This window comes from Mya arenaria, chromosome 13, assembly GCF_026914265.1.
Source record: "Mya arenaria isolate MELC-2E11 chromosome 13, ASM2691426v1".
NCBI classification, from domain to species: Eukaryota; Metazoa; Mollusca; class Bivalvia; order Myida; family Myidae; genus Mya; species Mya arenaria.
In genome coordinates this window covers 59763911-59788999 of record NC_069134.1, presented here as the reverse complement: position 1 = coordinate 59788999, position 25089 = coordinate 59763911, and the positions used below count along the sequence as shown (strand labels likewise).

Genomic DNA, 25089 nt, shown 5'->3' with positions numbered 1-25089 from the left:
GTCATGATGCAATAATTTAAAGAAAGAAAATCACTCAAACAAACACATTAATAGCACCAACATGCAAACAAACAGATAAGTATGATAGTGTGGTTTCTGAAAGACTTAAGTTACTTGCTAATCGCAGTGAGGTTTGCTTCTAATATCATTTTGATACTAAACTTAAATCAAAATGTAATTGTGAAAAACGGCTATTATTCAATTGATTGGGCTTTGCCTTTTTTTTAAAACATTTCATGTTTGGTATTGAATTTAAGAGTTATCTACTATACTTGCATACTTATTTTATTAACAGAGCATTTATATTTATTAATTTAAACAGTTATTATTTATATATCAATTCTTTCTACATACATACATATTTAATAGAATAAATAATAAATATAAATGGATATCATTGACCTCGGCATTTATATATGTACAAACAAAACATATTCTTTATTTTTATGGACCATATACACAATTATATTATATTAATGAGATTCTTTACTTTAACGATTAACGTTTTTGTCAAAAAGTACTGGCATTTTACACAGAAGATTGTTTGTTGAAAAAACAACACTGAAATAAAATTAGCCATTGTGGCTGTAAACTTTAATTCTCACCAGAATCTGTCACTCCGTTTTTAAAAAAAAACAATAAAATCTGTTAGCATAAGCATGTTTTCAATGAAATAGCTTACATATAAAACGTACAAACATAACAAATTTATCCCAAAGAATAAAATAAAATGTTCCGTTACATTGAACACTAACAATTTCAATTCAGCTCAACACATTATAAAATCATGCTTAGGCGAAACAGCACTTCAAGACTGTAAAATTAAGTCATAATCAAGTTTGATATGCATTAAACTATATTGGGAAACCCTTCTTCCCGGAAGTTTCTTTATTAGCCCACATTTAATAAAAATAATCAGATAGTCATATCTAATGTATGATCATTTTCAAAACAAAATTTATCTTTAAAAACAATAATGCCCCATCTGATAAAACGAAAGAATTGACATGGCAAAATGTTAATAAAATATTATTGACTACTTCAATTGTTTTGAACAATATCTGTAGTTTTCATAATGCAAAAAAATGTTAGTTAATATAAAAATGAAGTGAAAACAATTTTCAAGCTTAGATGCCAAACACTAAAACAAACATTTTAAATGGATGTTATGTTTATACCACCACCATGTAGAAAACATAATGGTTATTTAATGTTCAACTCAATAAAATTAATGATTGTTGATTTTAACAATGATTCCAAATTCGACCATTCAGTATTCGTTAAAAAGAAGTTTTTTCTTTAATAGATAAAACGACAGCTTTGAGCATTTTATTTGGTAAAATTGATATGATAATTTTTAAATCTATTGCCTTTTAATGCTTCAACACACGTTCACTTTCAGACGCTTTGGTATCATTTTCACTGTAAGCACGTTCGGAGGCCTGACGGAGTCCATGTACATCGACATTTACAATATGTATCATTTAACCTTTTTACCAAATTGACAAGTACGCCATTAATATTTCAATATTTGTACTTTTAAAATAAAATACGCCTGGCCACTCCCAGAGGTATGTTATGTCCCCTTCGTTTCATCTTCTCAGCTTTTCGCACAATGTGTGGTCTTGCCCATTGTTCCCGTATGTTTCATTGTTTAATCGTCTCCCTTTCGGCAAAATGTCGCTCCGTGTGTATAGAAAACGGAATCAGGTGGCAAAGGGTTATTTTTCTACGAAAGCGTTTTCGCTGGGATTTTGCCTTCAAATACGGACCCTTGAAGTGTGATGTCATCGTCTGAAGTACAAATAAAAATAAAAGTATATTTGGATCCTCTATCACATGTCTAAGTTTTTATCAACTTTAAATCATAGTATAGAATTAGAAATAATACTATGTAAACTTATGACACAAGCCCAGTAACCAAACAATAACACAACGACCGTGTTTAAAGGCACAATGCCTAGCATACACTGAACGAAATACACATACCGCACGAATAACACAGACAGAATTCACACTCAAAACATGTCTGTCACCGTCTTGGAACGACCAAAGAAACAGATATATTAGTCTGTAAATTGTGAATGACTTTATCGTTCTTATTCATTTTGCGTAATATTAATATGTTTGGAATGACTGTTACTTCAGTTACTGTCTGACACCCGTTATAGATATTTTGAGTAAGAGTTACTTTTTATGATATGATATTCAGTCACCAACTCAACCTTGATTGTCACAATTGCATAATTCACAACAATCACCTGCCACAGCACTACCATCGACTCCATCACTGGGGGATTGGCAGGAGCCGGTGTTCATACCAGCGTTTTCATCTCTTTCCTGTAATAAGAAACATAATCCGATTTCTAAAGATCGTGTGTAAAGATATCAAACTTCAAGTCATTAAGTAAATGCCAAGCATATGTACATGAGCAATGGGTTTTTTAAGTATTCTAAAGATAACATCAAAACGAACAAAACATAACGTTACCTTAATCATAACGGTAGATGTGTTGCCAGATGATTCTAGAGGATGATTTTTCTCATATCCTGAAATGTCATTTAAGTTTTTGCTGGTATTAATTTACTGTGAGTATCATACTTAAATACAAGATCCTCTTGTTTGTTCGAGAGTGCGTTCAAATCTAGAGAAAGGTGCACAATAAGAAATGTCTGGTTAATCGAACCATCACGTTGGAACCGTACATTTTTCTGTCATGATGTAAGTTTAGAAATTTTGAACAAAATGCTAGTTGATATATTTATAATGAGCCTGTACCTGAAAGCAAAGGTGTTTCGGAATCACTTTGATTATCGACTTCCCGATCACTTCTCAATAATTTATGGTCTAGTGACTTGGAGAAACTTGTTTCCTCGATTTCTTGTGGTGAAGATTCCGTAGGACCCTTTTACAATGGAAATTATGATAACATAAATACTTATATTAATAATTAATTGTTTGATGATACATAATGTTTGGCAGGACTGAGCAACATAGTTATTGTAGCCAAATCAACCTCCTTCCTTAGAAGGCACAGGTTAACTGCTATATCAGCAGAACGACATGGCTGTGTGTTTATTGTTTAAACCACATAATGGGTATCAAATGTAATATTGCTGAAGAAGATGAAACAATCAATAATGAAAATTTCAAAACGTTATTTCAAATTACAAGCCCAATTTCTGCTACGAACACCAAACGCAGCTATCAACAAACTTTAAACAATTACAACATGAACTTTCTAACAATTTCCAGTTAAGTTACGCAAAAAACATTATACCTATAATAAAAAAATGAGCCTGGTATGTTTAATTTCCACATAGTGAAATTCACATAAGATAAACATACTGTATGAGTACTAATGTATATGAACAACATTTTCCGAATAAGTTTGCCAAAAGAAAAATGATCAGAGACACCAAAAGAGAATGTTCCAGAACGTACTACACAAATTTTCAAGAATTTTTTTTCCCGAATTGAATAAGAATCTTGTTCATTTTAAGACTTTCAATATGGAATAAATAAAAGGTTTTAATCAAATCAAAGCATTTTAACTTAAAGCATTCCAAAAATACCACAGGGGAAACATAGTTAACTTTTTTTAGGTCACCAGCAATGAACTTAGATAATTAAACAATGAAGTACTGAATTAAAAATCTAGCAACATATTTATAAAGTTTTCTTGAAATATCTTAGACGGCAACTGAGCAATTACCAGTCTATTATAACGATTATAAGATAGTTTCTATATATCTTAAACGGCTCGGTATCGGATACATTTTCTGAACATTTATCTAAATTGTGAAGACAGCTGGATATAAGCTGATCTGCATCAAACTCAGGTACGACCTGTACTTTTTTCGTCATTGACAACAAGATTGTTTTATTCGTGTCAGGAAAAAAATGTTTATGTCATATTTCAGGAACTGCTAATTTAAAGCTTGTCATAAGTCACGCAAGTATATGCAAATTATACATTACTAGTAGGGTAGTTATATGAACAGTAATGTGTACAAGTAATCCTTGGAGATCTTGCGTAGAAAGGGATGTTTTTACAAGTGTTCAACTTGCGAAATAATGCTTGAAATCAAATAGCAAAACGTATAACAAAAAGAACATTACACAAAACATCTAAATAGTCGATGATATGAAAACAACTTAATAGGTGGAGGCAAGACCTCATCGCCCTCGTACAGTATTTCCAATAGGACTTGGTCGATATTGATATATTATCCTTTATTTTCAATATATAAATACAATGGACTCTACAAGGCCATGCACAGTAGCCTTACATTGAACCAAATATGTGTTTGGGATTTAAGTCAAAACAAAGACCAAATGGGAGACAAAACGCTGGCAAACCACAAACATTCAACAACTTTCTAATTATCGTCATTGGTAAATGTGGATGTGACTTGATATATCAGAATGAAACATATAAAGCCTTATCGGAGGCTACTAAAGTTGTGAACATTTCTATGTCCGTTGAATGTCATCCTTTGTTATAGATGCATAGCTGCGTGCAATTTCCGATAGGGTACAGTGGAGTCCGATTAAAAAAAAATGCATTGACGAGAGTAACCGCTGTGGCTCAAAAGGTTAAATATGTCAAGGTTTTATTTACTGTCCATGTCACTTACAAAAATTAGTTGAACAGCAACAATTTAGAACTTATTTTGCATACATGTAAAGTTAAACAGACACACTTACCGAACCAGTTTGGACATTTGAGTTATCGCTTGTCACTTTCACTTGATCTCCTGCTATGTGGGTGACCGTCTCGTTGATAGTTTTACTATTGTAATACAATGTTATGCTTATTTGATCTGAAATATTATAAAAGACGACATAAATAATCGTTTAGAAAATTTGTGTAAATTGCTTTAGAATATTTTTAAGAAATTGTGGTTGATTTTTTTTCGAAACATAGTTTATACCATAGCTTTAAATTCCGCGCAATATAGCAGTATTTAATTCATGCTTTATTTTAAAGTAAGGCAATTTGCACTCTCTAATGAACTGTGCATTGGTCTACAAAATGTATTTAGCATTTTCGGAGAAAGTCTGATCAACTTAAATAAATACGCTGGTATTCAATGGTATTTGTATTCATATCATGCGGCAATGTGGCAACTTTAAAAGAGAGTGTAGTACTTTGGGTTTCGATACATTCACTGTGTATGATCAAGAATTATAATTCGTATGCTTTGAGTAGATGTTGTTAACATGTGGCATTCTTAAACATTTAAGCTGTATCATCAGAATATAGAATTATGAAGATTTGTAGTATAAGACAAACTTATTAACTATTTTTTATTATACGTTAATTACTCGAACAAATAATTTAAAAACAAATATATTTGAGGAAAACCCGGTCTAATTTCCGTATGTTTTGAGAAACATGATGAGACAATTTTAGAGTAAAACGGAATTTGGTTCTATTATACTCATTTAGCAGTCCATACATACTCGCTAATCTTTGACCGATTGTGGTTTGAAAGGAGTTGAATCCTGGTTGAGTGAAAGGCGAGGGATCAGATCCGTAGACTTGGTGTTGATCATACGCTTGAGAACGCGTCCCTGTCGCGGCATTCTGTGTGTAAGGAGATAATCCGCCAGTGGCCCCTACGTCCCTGCAATTTCCTGTGCCTTCATGTAATCCTACAGAATACCAAAACGTGAGGCATATTGATTGACTCGTTACTACACCTTATTACATGTAAAATTGGCCAATTTATTGGCATTAAGCTATGTGGCACATAAACAATATCAATTTGAGAGTAATGTGGTACTATATGTTTGAACATATAGACTTGAAATTGTATTTAATGATTTCACACTTCATGATTTGATGACCGTTTAAGTTTTACCTCTACAATAATTAATTACCTTTGGTAAGTGATTGCTCATGAACGCGGCTCCCTGATTGTGTTTTGCATTTGACTGAAATATCAGAAACACATTATTGAATACAGAGCAGATAAAGTCTCTGTAATTGATGTTATGTAGAGTCCCTTATAATGTATTGCTTGTCCGCCTAAAAAGCGTGGGGTTTTATACAATAAGCACACATCAAGTTGTGCAGTCTCTTCTGCAAATTGATTAGTCTGAATGTAAAATATGTGTAAAGGCTATTTGGTTGTTTTTTTTTGTTTTATAAAACATTGGTTCTTTTAAAGACCTTTTTCTTATAGTCACTAGCTTTATTTTTTAAATGCTTACAAGTACTTCTATGTAAAGATACTTACAAATAATTACAATTGATAATACTACGAGAAATGTGGCGCCAATGCAGCCCCCCATGATTCCAATGATTATTGGGAAGTCAGTGTTTTTGTCTGAGCCATTAGCGTTACCCATTTCTCCACTTACTGCAGTAGAAAGAACTGAAATATAAATGGTTTAACAGGAAAACACTCTAAAAAAATTGAAAATACTACTTAAAACTGTTTAAAACAATTTTTGTTATCAATTATCATTTGTTTTAATCAAAATACCAGAGTCGGAATCCTCACATTATGGATGTTTCTGAAGTGTTTGATAAGGCAATCTCCTTTCTGTTTTCTACAACATCTTAATTGTGTTTGTTTTATAAATAAAAAAACAAAAGCTTGCATTTTCACATTACGTAATGAAATATGAATTTTATACCATTACACTTATGAAATTGTTGAATAGATTACTGATAATACTGACCTATTTTAGTGTCTGTAGTGGTTGATATGGCAACCTTTTTTTCTGTTTCTGCTGTGCTCCGTTGAGATGTCAATATCGTGGGTAATTTTTTCCTTAAAAATATTAACTGACAAGTTTCATGCCTGTATTTTAAACATGATATGAAAACTTTATTTTCATATGCATCTAAAAAACTTGATTCAGGAAGTCACAACTTTTGTATATCTAGAATTTTAATTAAGGTTAGCATAAAGAAGCGTCTTTTAAGGGTCTTACGTGGTTTGAACAAGCATGTTAGGAACACAGTCATCTGATTGCCCCGTCCTGTGCATTCCAGAAGGACACTTGTCGCCACATGTGTAATCTGCGGAATTTAAAATATAGAAAAATTATAATAAAGAATGAGTATTCCATGGAAAAATATGAAACTTGTAGAAAGTGAAAAATTGAAAACAAACATTTGACAAGTTTGTGAGAAGATATATGATATATATATATAAGTATGTGTATATACAAATTAACATGAACAACAGGGAAACTAATAAACGGAATGTAAATTAGATAAACATTAAAAATGTGTCATATATTGAAAATATTAGAATTTGTAATATATGGAATAAGTATTCATTTTTTCTATTGCTGCTTAAAGACAGCCAGGCACCGGTTATTATTACTGCACAATTTTAAAGAGCCTCATTGTGTTGCTAAACTTTATATGTGTGGTGACAAAAAAGTCCTAACAGCGTTAAATTGAAATACAGTCGACATACGAACTGAAATTTTCAATTCAATATTATAATAGTAGATAAAATGTTATACGTAGAAGTTTAAGTCATTTATGAGGATTCTTCATTAAAAAAGCCATTGTAAATAAGCCGGTATGTTTACTTTTTACCTTTAGCAAAATGTATGTACTGATGATTTACAAAGGAAGACATATTATACTGTCTATTAGAATGAGTCAAACTTAAACGATACTTATCCTTTAATAACAGTATTGATTTAGTATTGTCCTGACTGTGGAACAGGATGGATGGGTGAAATACAGTTATTTTAAAAGTATTTTTGACTGATAAGTAATATATATGGTTTCTAGTTTCTGCCTTTTAAGTTGATGGGTTATCGGGGAGAAAAAAACACGAAAACAAAAAGTATGATTGAGGGCGGGATTTTCGCAAGGCGCGATTTTGACACCGCCTGGCGAAGTTAAAGGCGAAAATCCGCCATATCGATAGCGAAAACAAGAACTAATTATCGTGTTACATCTTTCACAAGGTACTACTTGCCTTTTCGTCTTCCTGATTGCATTTTCAAACGCTAGCATATCCACATAAACATTAACATGAATCACTGTATTATAAAGTAAACTTCTACAGCGCATGCCTACCGGAAAAGGCGAAAACACTAAAACCCACCACGTGTAATCACAAAAAGGCGCCACATTGCTATTTTTGCGTTTTAAGTTAAACGCAAATTATAAAAAAAACAATTGAAAGATGACGAAAGATTTACCTGATAGAAGCTCCTGGTTTGATTGTGCACATGTTTTTGGAACGCAAATTTCGTTACTGTTGAAGCACGTCGTGTTTACGTTTTCGTTTGCTGGAGCGTGACCAGCGGCACAACGGCACAGTCCGTCAGTCTCCTTTCGAGTTCGCCAGGAAATATCACCACAGTCGATTTTGTGTTCTTCCGGGATACATTTGTTGACTTTCAGTTGGTAACATCGGCTGTATGAAGCAGAAGACTGTCCTGCACGACTGTTGTAAAAGTTTGGGTTCTTGCAGGGAAGGCATTTTATCATAGCTTTTTTATGTGACCCCACCGCGCCGTCCGCCATAAACGTAACATATGGTTCTTCCCCTGTTAATGTTTCAGTTTATTAACCATTGTTTCTATATACATAATTACAATTTTGCAGTACGTTTTACAATAACAGACTCCGCTAAACCTCAGATATTATTGGCAGACTTATTAGACAATTCAACAATTTCTGTCAGACCGAACGTGTTCCGATACTCAATGTCTAACAAATTTACACAAAATTTCATTCATGACAAGATGATGGTTATAAGTTCAGACTTCTTTAGATTCGAAAACATTTTCAAAGTTCAAAGCTCAAAGCAAGCATTTAATAAATTAAGGAAAAAAGCGTTTAACCGTCTGAAAGTTTTACCGGTCACGTCCGACAGGTTTAGCGGATTCTGCAATAAGTGGATGTTTTGGATTGGATCTTGGTGGTAAGAAAGTTATCTTACTTTTATTCATTGAATGCAAGTTTTAAGTATCACAATATATATGATCATTACAGACTCAAGACAGCTCCCAATCGTGCGGACACCATCATCGCGGGCCCACAGGCGAGTGTGGCCACCAGACAGCGACTCAGGGTACACAAGGACACCGTCATCACACTAGCTTAGTTATGACGAAGGAAATCCATTATTAAAGATACAAGATGCTAACTCGACACATGAAATTGAAACTGATTCATGTTTTTCTGATTTTTCGTCAATTTTATATAACTCAGCAAAACCCTTTAAGCACAAGTGTAATGTGCATTAAGATACAAGTCATATTGAATATTGCACTATTACTTTTGACAAGCCAGGGTTTGATGAGGATTGTTATATAAAAGGAAGGAGTTTCTATAGGATATTAAGTTTCTAGTGCGCATGCGTGGTTATGGTGGTTCAGTTTTTTCTCGCTCTGCGAAAATATAGAAAAAAGTTAGATTTACAATAATCTGGATTATTATCTTTATCAAATATCAATTCATAGTGCAATTGGATTACTGAGTGGGCTTCACGTTATGTGAACTGTGTGTAGATAGCGGATTTATAGTTTTCTCTACGCCAAAGCCGCGCCCAGGTAGGCGGCCAAAATGGCGGACTTACTAACAAGACCATTGTCCGTCAAATTTTCGACGAATAATCTAAGAGGAATCAGTCATAACGACGTGTTGGCAGGTTTAGAAAAAAACTTTAAACAGAAACGAAATAAAATCAATCCAAATAAAGCAAAAAGAGTGCATTATTACACTGACTTCTACTGAAGTTAAAAACAAGTTCATTTTGGGGACGACTAACATTAAAATAGGGTAATATCTATACATGATGTTGAAAACCTGATTTCCAGCGTAACGGTGAAAGATTCACTGTACGAAATGCCGGATTCGATTATCACCGCTCACATGTCCAAGTATGGAGATATTGCGTCGGGTAGTGTTACTCGAGGAAATATCAAAGGGACAAACATCGACAACGGTAGCAGGTACTTAAAAATCATTAACTGTGTCCCTGTGTTACCGTTAAAGGACGACATAGGCCAGTTCACCATCCGAATATTCGCGGATAACAACAGAACCCCGTGTCGCCACTGCGGAGACACATCTCACCCGTATTTTTCGTGTAACAACATTCCAGGAAAACCGGACATACAAAATATTAGTTGCTGGAATTGCCATGGAAACCATCAGCGACGTGAATGTCCTCGTGATGTAGTCTGTCGTTTCTGTGGCGAGGAAGGTCATGTCCAGATGAAGTGCCCAAGAGAACTATATGGGAACTATATGGCAGACATAATTGAGGGTCGAGACTCTTTAAATTCGGAGAATTCAGACTCTTCATCGGAGGATGGTTCTTACACATCAAAGAGGCCAAACTCCAACGCCAGCGTAGATAGTAACCCGCTACCAGATTGTCGATCTACGGACAACACCGGCCCCACAACCACCACAGCTGCAGACAACCTCTTCACGCCAAGACCGGAAGTGTGCACGTCAGCGGGTCACACAGACTCCGTCAACCGCCGCAATCGGGGATGGGAACGCCCCTCCCCAGGCAACAAGAACATATTACCAGAAAACAGTCAGAGGGCGGAGCCTGGCGAAACCGGAAGTCAGTGCTCGTACACAGATCTCCTGACTCTACCAAAACTAGTGATTGGTGACTCAAACACGTGCCGACTTAACATAAAAGACGGCAATGTTTTGAACTTATCGAAATCGGGATCGAAACTAGATGAGATCGAAGGTATATTGAACAGTAGTCAAGCACCAAGCAATATATACTCAGTGGCTGTTCACTTAGGTAACAATGACCTGAAACATGATAAACGAGATACAGTTGTTAAAAATGCCATTGATGCACTCGTGTCTGTTAAAAGCAGGTGGCCTAAGGCTAGTGTAGGGTTTTCAAGCATCATACCATGACTTGGAAAAAGTTCTCCGATCAAACGTTTCAATGAAAGCGCAAAATTTGTAAACAATGCGGTCTTGCAGCATTGCATTTCCACTAGACGTTACCACTACGTCGATAATGACGAAATCTTTCAACAAAATGGGAAGTCACTGTATGATGCAAAAGACCCTTCTGGTTTTCATGTAAATAATGTCGGCGCTGAGCGTCTTTACGACAACTTAGCCGCTTTTCTGTAGATGATATGTCGGACGAGCTTGATCTCGCCACCCCAGACCAAAGAGGCTAAAAGGTCAAGACTCTCATCCGTCCTCGTCTAATGATAGGCTCACCAAGCAAGGCAAATTAGATAATACATATTAAATTTGATATTCCCTTATATTTCTAAATGGCTTATCGCATATGCCCATTGAATGTTAACGGAATACGGGATAAAATTAAGCGTGAGAAAATATTTCACTATCTTAAGTAGAAGTCTTATGATATTGTATATTTGCAAGAAACGCACTGTGCGAATGAATCCGAAGCTTCTTTATGGGGTAATTCATGGGAGGGAAATATTATTTGGAATAATGGCAGTAGCCAATCAAGAGGTGTCGAATTTTTGATTAAAAATAATATTGACCTACATATAGTTGAAAGTAGTATCTATAATGACGAGCACGGTAGAATTATATCATTAAGAGCAACTCTCTCGGAAGGCTCGTGTTATCAACTTACTAATGTATATACGTCATTTGAGTACAAAGACTATTGATGATGAAATTGAACAATGCAAAATTGTACCTTGTATTTTTACAGACCACAATACAATTGAAATTGAAATAAACACCGAAAATGTAGCTCGCGGACCGGGACTATGGATGTTCAATACAAGGTTATTAAACGACACAGAATATGTTTCTCCAATCAAACATAATAAAACGTCATATGCTAGTTGCAGTGAATGGTGGAAATTGTCCAAAATTAAAATTAGAGCTATCACTTTAGAATATTCCCAGTTAAAAAACCGCTCCAAAACAAATATTAAAAAACTAGAACAAACACTCTCGGAATTACTATCTGAAGTCCTCACTCCCGAAATAATTGAGAAAATATCAAACATTAAGCAGCTCATAGCGGACTATTATGATTCAAAGTTAGAAGCCCATAAATTACGCTCGAAAGCTAATTGAATTCAGTACAACGAAAAACGAAAACTTCTTTTTTAGTTTAGAGAAACAACGCGGCAAAAATAAACTATGGCATCACATTAAAACAGACTCGGGGACGATTAAATATGGTATAGATTCGATAGTAGAAGAACAAACAAAATACTTTTAAAAGCTATTAAATTCTGAAGGCACTGATTCCGTCTCAATGGGCAGACTTATAAACAAATTACCAACAAAACTTTCTGAATCAGACAAAGATAAACTAGAATCAAATTTAAACATAACTGAGCTTGACAACGTTATTAAAACATTTAAACGTGGGAAATCCCCCGGGGAGGATGGAATGACTGCCGAATGGTACCAATTTTTTTGGGATATTATAAGAGAAGATTTCCTGATGGTAGTTAATGAAATATGTGATAATAAAAAAACTTACTGACTCTCAATATAAAGGTATAAAGGCATTATATCATTAATTTATAAAAACGGCGATAGAGACTTGCTTAAAAATTAATGAAATATGTGATAATAAAAAACTTACTGACTCTCAATATAAAGGTATAAAGGCATTATATCATTAATTTATAAAAACGGCGATAGAGATTTGCTTAAAAATTGGCGGCCGATAACATTGCTTAACGTTGTCTATAAAATAATTTCAAAATGTCTTTCAGAGCGCCTTAAGCCGCTGCTTCCAAAACTTATTCACACCGATCAGAAAGGTTAGGTAAAAGGCAGGTATATTAGTGAGGTGAACAGATTTATACAAGATGTAATAAAATACGTCGATGAATCTAATGAAGAAGGCATTATAATCTTTCTCGATCAAACCAAAGCCTTCGACCGGGTTGAGTGGTTATGGGTGGGAAAATGCCTGAAAAAATTCAATTTTGGCGAAAATTTTAGGTCATACATCAAAATGATGCTATACGGCTCCAAAGCTGCAATAAAAACCAACGGTTTCATTTTCGAGTTGTTCAGTCTGTCTCGTTCTATTAAGCAGGGGTGCCCGATCGCCCCCTGATCTATATCCTCCAAGCGGAAACCATGGCAACTGCGATCCGCCAGGATAACAATATTGAGGGTATAAAACTTCCCTCCCGCAATACGGATAACAGAGAAGCGCGAATCAGTCAATTTGTAGATGATACTCAACTTTTTTGCAGAAATGAAAAATCTCTTCCGCATATATTTCACAATTTATCGGACTATGAAAAGGCATCCGGATCTAAACTAAATAAATCGAAAACAACCGGTCTACTTATAGGTAGATTAAAAAAACTCACCGAAGTTTAAGGACATATCGTGGACAAAATAAAGCAACGTTAAAACCCTTGGAATTCACCATGGATATAACATTAACCACAATCTTATTTATGATTCTTTCATCGCTAAAATAAAATCTTGTATTAACATTTTGAAATCACGCAACTTAACGCTGCAAGGGAAAGTATTGATAGTAAAAACGTTTGTTATATCTCAGCTTCTTTATGAAATCGAAATAAACGGTATACCGGACAAGTATTCGCAAATGATCGATAAAATTATTTCGGATTTTATATGGAAAAATAAACAACCGTTAATAAACAAAACGACTTGTCAATTACAACGCGATCAAGGCGGCTTGAACATGCCAAGTATAAGGCATTACATGTTAAATCTATTTACAGATTAATTCAATCTGAACCACAAAACTGGAACACAATAGGCAAATTTTATCTGCAATCAGAAGATGACAAATACAAAGAACACTATTTTTTATGTAAATGCTCGTCATTAAAAAACATGAGATTGTTTATCGGGAATAATCCCTTCAATATAAAGGCTATTAGTGACTGGTGTGATTTTGTCCACTTATTGACAAATCACTCAAACATGAATAAACGGCTGTTCGGAAATCATTTAATAACATTTCGCAATAATCCGTTATTTTTCTCATCCTTCACAAAGAGTAAATTAATAAATCTCGAACATATCTGGAGTACGGAACAGGGAAAATTTCTAGATGATAAAGATTTATACAGGCAATTAAAATACAAACGAAACTGGATATCAGAATGGACCACAATTAAAACGGCAGTTACAAAATGTTTACAAGCCGATAAAGCTAAACATACTACAAACATACAAATAAATATATCTGACAACATCCAACTACGCCGAAAAACAGGCAAAGATATAGACTACTACGATTTAAAATTAAAGGACATCCACCAACTGTTTAATAGTAAAACTTCAAAGTTAGGAAGTGAACGAAAATGAATAATATTTTAAATATTTCCCTTCCGTGGACCAAAATTTGGAGTTGTCTATATAAATCAAAAGCGTCATTAAAAGCAAAACAGTTGCAATTCAAAATATTACACCAAACGATTTTCATGCAGCAAAAACTTAGCCAAATGAATCATTCAGACGGACTATGTTAAATCTGCAACAATGAACTTTTTTTTTTAACTCATCTGTTATGCAAATGTAAGCACGCGCAAATCTTTTGGCAGGAAATAATTCCGATTGTCGAAAATATAGCCATAAACACATTACAAATAGAAATAACAAACCAACTATCAACAGCCTTGCTTGGACTCTTTATTTTTCCAACAAAATGCAAAATAATAAACACTATACTGTTAGAAACAAAGTGGCGTATGTGGAAAAGTAGAAACTGCATAAACTATGAACAAAAATACACAGATATTAAGCTGATATTACTGGACATTAAAATATCTACTATAGACCAATTAAAATGGTCTGACGATTACCGGTCAGTAGAACTAGTTAAAGAGTACTTTATTATTTGATGTCTCATTTTGGCTCTTTTTTCAGAATGTATGACACTTAGTCAGACATCTTAAGGACTGCTGTCATGTGTAAACTTGTATAAGTGTTTACCAGCTTTACTATTAAGCTTTAGCTGTTATTTATTTATAATTTGTTGATAAACATCCGTTGCCTTATTTTACTCATTTTGCTTTCGAGAGTAAAATAATATCTTATTTCGGATAAGAAAAACAAAAGGCACTTTTGAAGTGCATTGTACCTGCTGCTATGCTTTTACCACTTTTGCTTTCGAAGGTAAAAACATTTCAAACTCAGATTTATTAAACATATGCAATATATAGTACTGCTATTCTAAATATCTAAAGATTTTTTTAAAACTGTAACTTGATAACTGCATGCATTTTGACTATTACTGTTTTTGAATGTTGTAAGGGCCCATGGGGATTGCCCCGACCCCATGGTCCCTATTACGAGGCAAATAAAAGGGGTCCTCGAGACCTCAAAAAGAAAAAAAAAATGAAAAAAATGTTTGAATCTGTCAAAAGGTTGTGCTAATATCAAGAGTACTATTATTTTAATACAAACAATAAAACGCTATTTTAAGAGTGTGAATAATCCTACTGATCCCTTTTTTCTGCACAAACGAGGATGTTGTTGATTTTATAGATATATATATGAGAACATTGAGTTTGATGTTATGTTTGCTGAATTGAATACGCCCATCAGCTCTGATTGTTTACACAATTGAATACTAACAAAAGTTGGGGCCCAGATATGCATATAAATGAATTTTTCATTCATGGGAAATCCGTCTTGTTGTCACATCTTCTTACTTTGTTTAATAAGCTTTTTGAAATAGGGTATTTTCCAGCGGCATGGTCTGAGGGTTGTTATACCGTTGCATAAAGATGATAATATCAATGATGAGAATAACTATCGAGGAAACATTGCTGAGTATTATTAGTAATTTTTTACGAGAATATTAAACAATTAATTGACTGATTGGGCAGAAACATATAATATATATATAGTAGCACAGGTGGGATTTAGATCACGTATGGAAACTGTTGATAATATTTTCGTCCTGCATGGCATTATTGCTCATATGTTGAATCAAAGCAAACGTTTGTACTGCGCCTTTATAGATAATACAAAAGTCTTTGATTTTATAGTGAGAGACAATCTGTGCAGTGGTATAAATTGATAAAGGTTGGAATAAGGGGTAATATGTTGAATATGATTAAATCTATGTACGATTGGTCAAATCAAAGGCGAAACATAATACTGTATTGGGCGATGGATTTAATTGTACTCTTGGTGTGAGACAAGGAGAAAGTATGTCGCATTTCCTTTTTTCAATGTTTCTGAATGACAATGAATATATTTTAATATATAAAGGTTTAGATGGGATCGATGTCGGAATGTTATCCTTATTTCATAAGCAGATGATATTGTTATAATTGCAAACTCAACAAATGAGCTTCAGTTAAGTTAAGATGCTCTGCTTGAATATTGCAATAAATGGAAATAAGTTGTAAAAACCGTTAAAACAAAAATTATGATCTATAATAAGGTAGGGAGATTAAGAAATGATTTAAAGTTTTATAACAATTACGAGGAATTAGGAATCACAAATGGATTTTCATATGGTGGTGAGGTGCTTAGTAAAGGAGGATTCTTTTCCGATGCCCAAACTACATCAGCAGGCCAAGCGCTTAAAGCCATTTTTCAAATGAATAAATATCTTTATATGTTTACCTGTCTATAAGTAAAGCACAGACTTGATCTATTTGACAAGTTATTGCCCAAATTTTAAATTATGCAGGAGAAGTTGGGGTTTTTTTCCAAGGTAATGCAGTTAATAGTTCATCTTAAATTCTGCAAACGTCTACTCGGTGTCAAAAAGAAACACATAATGACTTTACATACGGAGAATTAGAAAGGCTAAGTTTTAAAACAATCAGATATATGAATATAATTAAATACTGGGTAAAACTATTGTATGCAGATAATAACAAGTACATAAAAAAGGTTTATATTATGCTTAAAATGATATGGAACGAAATGCAAATAAGCCGAATTGGTGTTCACTTACTAAAGACCTTCTTTGTAGTAAGGTTTATTTGATGCATGGATTTATGAAGATATGTTATGTTGAATTTTTTTGTCATTAGTGAAACAGCGGCTGAAAGATAATTTCATTCAGGATTGGTATGGTAGACTTAATGAATCGAGTAGAGCTCGATTTTATATTAATGCATCAAGTTGAAGACTTCAGCCATACTTCAAAATATTAAATATTACGACGATCCGTAAGCCTATGACTAAATTGCGGTTATCCTCACACAGAATAAGCATTGAAACAGGTAGATGGAATAGACCGCAATCAAAACCACTAAACGAACGTATATGTACCATTTGCAATTTATTAGAATACGAGTATCATTTTGTTTTAGAGTGCACATTGTAAACTGAACCCAGAGTTAGATATCTACCTAGGTATTATAGACAACGTCCCAGTATGCATAAAATAATGGAACTTTTTAATATCGAAAATGAAGCTATTTTGAAAAAATATAATTGTGCATATTTTGAAAGTGTTGTAAGCAGATTAGTTGCATGAACTATTTTAATCTGTGCCAAGTAAAGGTCATCTAAAGACAAATAAATATTAGCTTTCAAAACTATTCTCATGGTCAAAATTTCATTTCTGTAGCCTTAAAAAAGTCAAGGTCACCTGAGGACAAAATTGATGTTTGTTTCCAAAACTGTACAAATGGTCCAAATTTCATTGCTGTAGCTTTAAAATAAAAAGTAAGTCACAAGGGGTCGGACCCATGGGCATAATTTCATCTATTTTGCTTGACGGTCATCATATGATGCTCCACAACAGATATCAAAGGTATGAGCCTTGTGGTTTGAAACAAGAAGATTTTGAAAATATTTCTAAAAAAAAGTCACTAGGAAACTTGTGACCCCGGGGCAGTGCCAGTTTTGACCCCAGGGGCAAAATTTGAACAACCATTGTAGCGGACCACACAATCATGCCTTATTCAAAATAGCAAAGTTCTGCATATCTGGTTCACGCCGGGTAATCATTGGAGCCATAACATTTTGTTATGTGTTGAAAATGCTCCAACGCGTCTTCCGTTATATTGCAAATGATTGTAATATGGATGTAAACAGTGAGTATGGTTTCTTATTTTTCATATTTAGAAGTTTATACGAGTAAATTTAAAAACTTAGAGAATGTAGTTCCACATAGGAATGGCCATGAGTTGTTCTAAAGGTAAAAGTTCTGAATAAAAAACATTTTCCATTTTTTTTAAATTTACTCGTATAAACCTCTAAAAATGAAAAATAAGAAACCATACTCACTGTTTACATCCATATTCCACTCATGGCACTATAACGGAAGACGCGTTGGAGCATTTTTAACACATAACAAAATATTATGGCTCCAATGATTACCCGGCGTGTGGTTCAGACAAAAAGATTTTCAAACATTCCCAATTTAAGTAAACCAAACCTGTGAACTCCGGGGGATGGTAGTTATAACCCCAGGGGCATTATTTGAACAAACATTCACAACCAATTGTGTTTAGAAGGAGGCGTGAACGACAGACACTTTGGCAAATAGAGCTAAAAATGGCCTTTGGCCTTTCAACAAGAACAAGGGAAAATAAATAAAATCAACTGCAGAACCAAAAAGCCAGTTGTCTCTCTTTAATCCTAGACTAGAAGTAACATGTAAACAAGGATGACAATAGACTTCGATTATCTAGACTTGGCTCAAAATAGACTTAGCTTAAAATAGTTTTTTTTTATTTAAGGCCAATAATCTAGGCATGCATGGGCGGATCTGGCTGGTTTTCGAAAGAAACCAAGCTCTGATGGATATCTAAATACTGTACAAATCGAGATACAATCATAACTGAAGACTGTATCGTGTTCACAAGCAATTGTTTACAGATGCATGTACGGACGCACGAATGCACATACGACGTACACATTACCATCGCATAAATCCATCTGGTCTTTGGCCAGAAATGCAAAAACTAGGCATATTTATCAAGGACTGTTAGGTACTGCCTTGGAACGGTAAGTAACATTTAAATTAACTGGGGGTTTAAACCAGTTTGTGTGCACAACCTCATAAGACAAAGATAAATATTAACTATAAGTGCACCTCTCTATATCTGCATAAATATGTATTTATTATTATAATTTATTTCTATCATTTTTCATGAATTGTGTTTATTGTGTTATTGCTGCTTTTGTCGCCATTGAATATGCACATGTCGGACTGCCGATTTAATTGTTTAAAACACTAAAAATTGGAATTAACTATAACATAGAACCTAGGTACAACATTACATTTCGTACATTTCATTGTCACTCAGTTGCAAGTCATCAAAAAGGTAAGAAATTTACTGAAAAGTATCACACTACCTGCATTGCAAAACTTCTCCGGCGCGCATGTCTCTATGTTTTCCATTTGGTTGAGATTCAAGTCATGATTCCTTAAGTAAGGTGCACAATGATAGATCAAGCCCACGTCGCAGCCCATTCGCTGCGCCGCGCACTGCCAATCACACGAGCTATTGTCACCATCACAATTAAATGTCACGTTAGGGATCGATCTAAGATAGTTGCAATCTTTGATACACCGATTCTCCACGCTTAGATAATTAAAATTTCGTGCGGTTCTTACTGAATGGAGCTGAAAGAATGAAAAGTGTTTTGTAATGTTTTGTACGGAATCTTTAAAACCCTTCTATTAAAAGCAAAAAGATTTTATCCCGACAGTAAAAATGTACAATTCTGTCTTATTTTTTTCAGAGGACATATACTAAAACCAAAGGTTTCTGACTTTAGTTTAAATTGAATCATATATATCATATCATATATAATATATACATGAGGATTATTGTTTAGAAGAAAAATAGAAGGTTATGAACTTACCAAAAATACGACTAGAAAAATGGATTTGATTATTTCAAGCAGTGCACATAACTCCATCCTGAAATAAAAATAATTAACAGTTAAGATGCTTAAAGTTGGCACAAACAATAAAAGTAATAATGTATGCTTGCCGTCTAACATGTTGACTAACGCATGCCTTCACCTACACGCGCGTGCGAGCACCTGCTGAGTTTGAACCCTGAGTCTGAGTTAGAGTCTATAAACAATGTACGTGAATACGGTGAAATTCTGTTTCGAGGGTTGACAATATCAATATCAGACATGCTGCCATGGGATATTTATTTTATTTTACCGAACAAAATTAACTACATTAAAAAGTTGTACAACGTTTTTTAATTCATTCTATTAAACAAGTTCAACATGGTAAACAAAATGTTTTCTTGCTGACAGTTCCTGTTGTCTGATGTTTTGTGTACACATTGAATAGTGACGTTACTGCTTTATGTGTATAAGAGAGGCAATCACGTCATGATTTAGCTAAAATATTGAAGCATAACGTTATTAGCGTTAGCGTTATTTACCCGTATATGACGTTCAAACTATCACTGCGGTCACATGAATTGACAGCAAATTTTCGCTTGGTCACGTGTCAAAAATGTTGAAAATGTATCCGATAGTCAAAATATCTCTTTTTCGGGTAATAGAATTACAATTACCATTGTTGACAAAAGAGAGGTATACTAAATAGTGTTACATCTTGATCTCTTCTACAGGCTAGATTTATAACATAGTTTTTCTCTTTTGTTGAACTTACTCCCTAATAAAACCAAGGAAACGTGGTTTACCGAACTGTCAATACATCTCGACGTCTTAAATAACTAATCGAATCATTATGTAGTTAATTTGTAATTATTTGAGTTATCATTCCATTGTAAACTACTTGATACTTTATTTAGTTATCGACTATACATATCAGTGATCAGGCTTATGGCCTAAACATGGTCGGACAGTTCAATTTTCGATCATTTAGTAGAGCTTGACAACCCAAAACCCATTAAACAGATAACACAATTGTCAATGTATCATTTTTATAAGAACACAACTTCCAAATATCAATTTGGTTACTTATTGGTTTTATTCAGTTAACTATTCAGAAGCTCACTTATGTGCAATGTCTAGTATGGATGCATTTAACACTAAGAAAGTTAGCTTTGAAGTGATAAGCCGGGCTGCTGGCAGCCTGCTAGTTTAACCGTTTCGAAGAAACCAAATAAACAATAACTGTTACTTAAACGGCTAGTTTGAACACCTTGCCTGAACCAAATTTATAAAATGCTACCTTCTTTTAACTATCATAATGTAGTAAAATGATATGTCAACCTATGCTTTAGCATGCGACAACATTTGAACAGCACTGTGTGCTGTGCACGCTTTAAGCTGCACTCACATTTGACATTTTATTTTTTGTCTTGGAATGAGTCAATTTTTGCTGGAAACCTGTGATACAAGACTGCTGATAAAATATAATATCGCAGTAGTTCATATTCATGTTCAAATATTGATAAAAGCGTAGCTAACGCTTTAAGAAAATACGAAAATTTTTGCGGGTTTCCATACAATTCAGGTCTGTTCTGTTGCGAGATATCTTATATGACTTAAATGAAGGCATTGATGCTAGAATAAGCTGATTCTGAGTCTAAAACTAAAAACAATTAAAAAACTGTAAATTTGTGAGAGTGCAGCTTTAACCAACGAAAGGTTTATTAAAGAGCTCTATATATATATCACAGATATCTACTATCAATTAGTTCTGCTTAATATCTATCTGCATGTTAGTAGTCCTACAAAAGACAGTCTTTAAGTCAATAACATATTAATGTATGGGAATCAAGCTGTGAAAGTTGTACTTTTGCCAAATAAGACACACAGGTTATCACCTTACAACCAGGTACATATTTGTAAATAGTATTTCACGTCGAATAAGTTTAACAGGTACACTAGAGTAAGGGTAGGATAGGTCTGAGGTGACATGTGTTTTAATACAGTCGGCAGGATAAGACATAGAGTTGTTAAAGGGGTAAGCTATAGATTTCACACATGAATAATGCACACATAAGAAATGTATTAATTTCAAAATCATAAGATTTGTGACAAGATAAGAATGTAAGCCTTTGTCAATGGGTTTTCAACGTATCGATAGGTAGCAACACATTCCCTAGTTAAAAGAGTCGACAAGTATCGCTCATATTTTTCACACAAATCATCTTTTAATGATTATTAAAGTCAAATAATATAAACAAACGAAACTATTTTAGTTTTTTGTGCATCCAGTGCACCGAGTTTTCGTTGTTTAATGATATACTGGAATACAGTAGGTCAACAATAAACGTAGTTGATAAGTCAGACCATCCCGAAAAATAACTGCATCATATCTTTGAAAAGATTTTGCATTAGGTTTTATTGATTAATTGTCACCCCAAACAGTACGATTTTTTATATTACTTTACATTGTTTTTGTATGTTTTTTTCACAAATGATTTATCAGTGCTCTGTGTGTACTATGCTCCTGCATATAACTTCAATATTACTTCCTTTTTCGTGTCTCATATTATTGTTTTTCGCAATTTCCATAGTTTCTGTCCTATTAACGTTCACGATTTCCAACATCTTTGCTAACGCATTTCAGAAACGGCTGTAGCGTAATTGGTTGATTTACATCATCACGTGATGTTACCAAAGTTTTCTATAAAAAGTAAATAATCATCAGTTTTGGTCCAGAAACAAGAGCGAGTCCCTTTAAGACCTACAACAAGTAATTCAGAGTTTTAAACGTCAGTTTAAAAACAATCGAATTTTAAAATAGTGCGTTATGTATAAAGCAGAACCGCATTATGGCAAATGCCCATGTACTTCTTTAAACACCTATGACAGGCTATTATAGATACCGGAAATTCACAGTAATTAAACGGAGTTGACGGTGCTTATTAATAGGTTTCATGTTCAAGCTCACTGCCGGTTTCAAACCGATTATTGGCATGTGAATGTATTTCGTATAATTGTCGGCTTAGATATATCTAGATTTTAATTTAGGGAAGGCTTGTCTACTTTTATGAATCACAAGAAAGCTACGCAAATCTTACAAAACAATCAGTAAAGGAACAGAACAGAAAAGAAGACTTATGGAAGAAAGCATCTCGTCAAACAAATATATACAAGAAAACACAATTTTCCTGCGTGTAATCATCGTTTCAAGGTTGCCAATAGCAATAACAGCTTAAGAAATAGTATATATTATTGTTTCTTTGGATTTAATATTGGACTTCAAACGTTCAAGCCCATTAACAACTCCAAATAAATGATTACGTATATAATGGTTGTAATCCGTTTTGCTAACTGACAAGACGAACGTCTCTTTGAAACGAACGCTTAAACATGTACGCGTAAAAATGAAATAATATGAATACATGTTTGTATGTTTCGCCATTTTAATATGTTTACTGGTTGACACATTGTTTTCTTCTTTGTTTATTAAGCTGAATTTGTTGTCGTTCATTTTGAAATTTTACTTTATCTCATTAAAAAATATGTTTTTCTTTTCTTTCTTAAGAGAGTTAGGTAATTGCTCACTATTTATGCATAGCAGTCATGGTCGTGTAAAACATGGTCGTCATAATTGATGTTGAACACTGTTTAAACCGTTAAAGACTACTCCGATTTCTACCATTCTTAAAGAGTAACAGTTCCGAATTATTTGGTAATTCACTAACGAACGAGTGATGTCATCAGACAGCAAAGCGCTTGCTTTTCTTGTATACATGCATAGTATTAAAACTCAGGTTAGGAGAAAAACGAATTTTAAAATATTGGGAAGTCTGAGCAAACAATATTTACCCTTGACAGTACTTAAGTTATGGAAGTGTTTTGCTTACGGACAAACTACTATTAGTTGGTTTTAAATTAAGTGTGACCGGCCAATACATTACGTGTTTCAACCAATAAGGGTGTCATGCAAACGTCAATCAATGTGGAATTTAAAAGTCAATATTTGAAAATTATTTCCATTCCGTTGGTTAAAACTGATTTCAACCCTTATAGAATTATTTAGCAAATGCAATTCACGAATAAGAACAAGATATGATATTTGTATAGATACGGTTGTTTGTCGCGCATGCGTACCTTTAAACTTTATCATTATTTTAACCAGTTAAAAATAATGATAATTGATTTTTGAAAATTCAACCGTTAAAAAATAACGTCAGAAAAGAATAAAAATATGGTACTTTGAACATTTTTCAGGCGGCCATTATTTTATATTTAAAAATACCCATGCTACAATTTAAAGCTCATGTTGACAGCATAAAGATTAAGTATGTGTACGCAAAAACCTACAAAAAACTGTTCAATAGCTTAAGCGAGAATCAGGAACATTCAAAATCGTAAAATATTTGTCACACAATCACGCTACAAAACTGAATTGGTTTAAGTAATGAAACGACTAGGTACACTAAATATCTACGCAATATTAGCACAGTTGTTAATAAAGCATGTGAATTTAATCGCTTTGAGACGTGATAGTATTTAAACTATTGGTTATATATGTACGCGCTGGGTGTATGCCGTAAGTAAAATATGGGATGGGTCATGTAATGAAAACAATCTGTTTTCTATTAGAATTTAACATTTTGTAACAGCAAAGTTATACTTCTTTTTGACAATGTATTGGATACTCGTCTTAGTTTTCATCTAACCTATAAACTTTATTATTATTTACCAAAACGTTAACGCTTAAAACTGTTTAATATCGAATTAAAATAACTTTTGATTGAAATCTTCACATTATACCCAATACGATACATAAAAATGCCGTCAAAAGGCATGTTTTTTTTAGAGTAAGATAAAATCATACCGGTCTGGTGTATTCTTCCATTTAAAAAGAGTATATTCCTTTCAGTGTCTCAAATTCCTTATATAAATATGTTAATATTAATCAAATCCAATACCCTTTCAATATTTTGCACTAGTACATATATATAAATTGTACTTGGGAAATTCGTAAGATGGGATCCCATGGCACACCTTCTATCTATCGTCAATTTGAATAGCTATTGTGTACTGCCATATCCTGTTCTCACTTCACAAAATTATATTCTTTAATCCATTATCAGTGCGTGACTTAAGCGAGTTTTCTCCCCTAAAATATAAGCTCGATTAATTGCGCAAACCCGTTTATGGACGAAAAGAAAGGACTTCACAAGGGAGTTGGACAATAATTTGAATGCTGTAAGAACTGACTGTCGATTAAAAAACTTTGGCATGGGGATTTAAAAAACTTGGTTGAATTGCAATGCCTACACCT

The 25089-nt window shown here is 33.7% G+C and overlaps 1 protein-coding gene across 3 annotated transcripts; it reads right to left on the bottom strand.

The window, feature by feature from the left end:
- Window positions 1-644: 644 nt before the first annotated feature.
- LOC128213267 (uncharacterized) lies at window positions 645-24801 on the bottom strand. 3 transcript variants are annotated; one of them, XM_052918855.1, is made up of 14 exons: window positions 24640-24801; window positions 19773-19830; window positions 19260-19530; window positions 8189-8539; window positions 6953-7040; window positions 6698-6789; window positions 6250-6387; window positions 5891-5944; window positions 5471-5662; window positions 4712-4827; window positions 2780-2906; window positions 2492-2550; window positions 2192-2340; window positions 645-1794 (listed from the first exon to the last, which is right to left on the bottom strand). In XM_052918855.1, the coding sequence occupies exons 2-13, from the start codon at window positions 19827-19829 to the stop codon at window positions 2221-2223; spliced, it is 1665 nt and encodes a 554-aa protein (XP_052774815.1). In that variant the 5' UTR covers window position 19830; window positions 24640-24801; the 3' UTR covers window positions 645-1794; window positions 2192-2220. The 3 variants fall into 3 exon arrangements, with proteins under 3 accessions (XP_052774815.1, XP_052774812.1, XP_052774813.1); XM_052918852.1 differs by having other exon boundaries at window positions 2226-2340; XM_052918853.1 differs by having other exon boundaries at window positions 2262-2340.
- Between the last annotated feature and the right edge of the window lie 288 nt (window positions 24802-25089).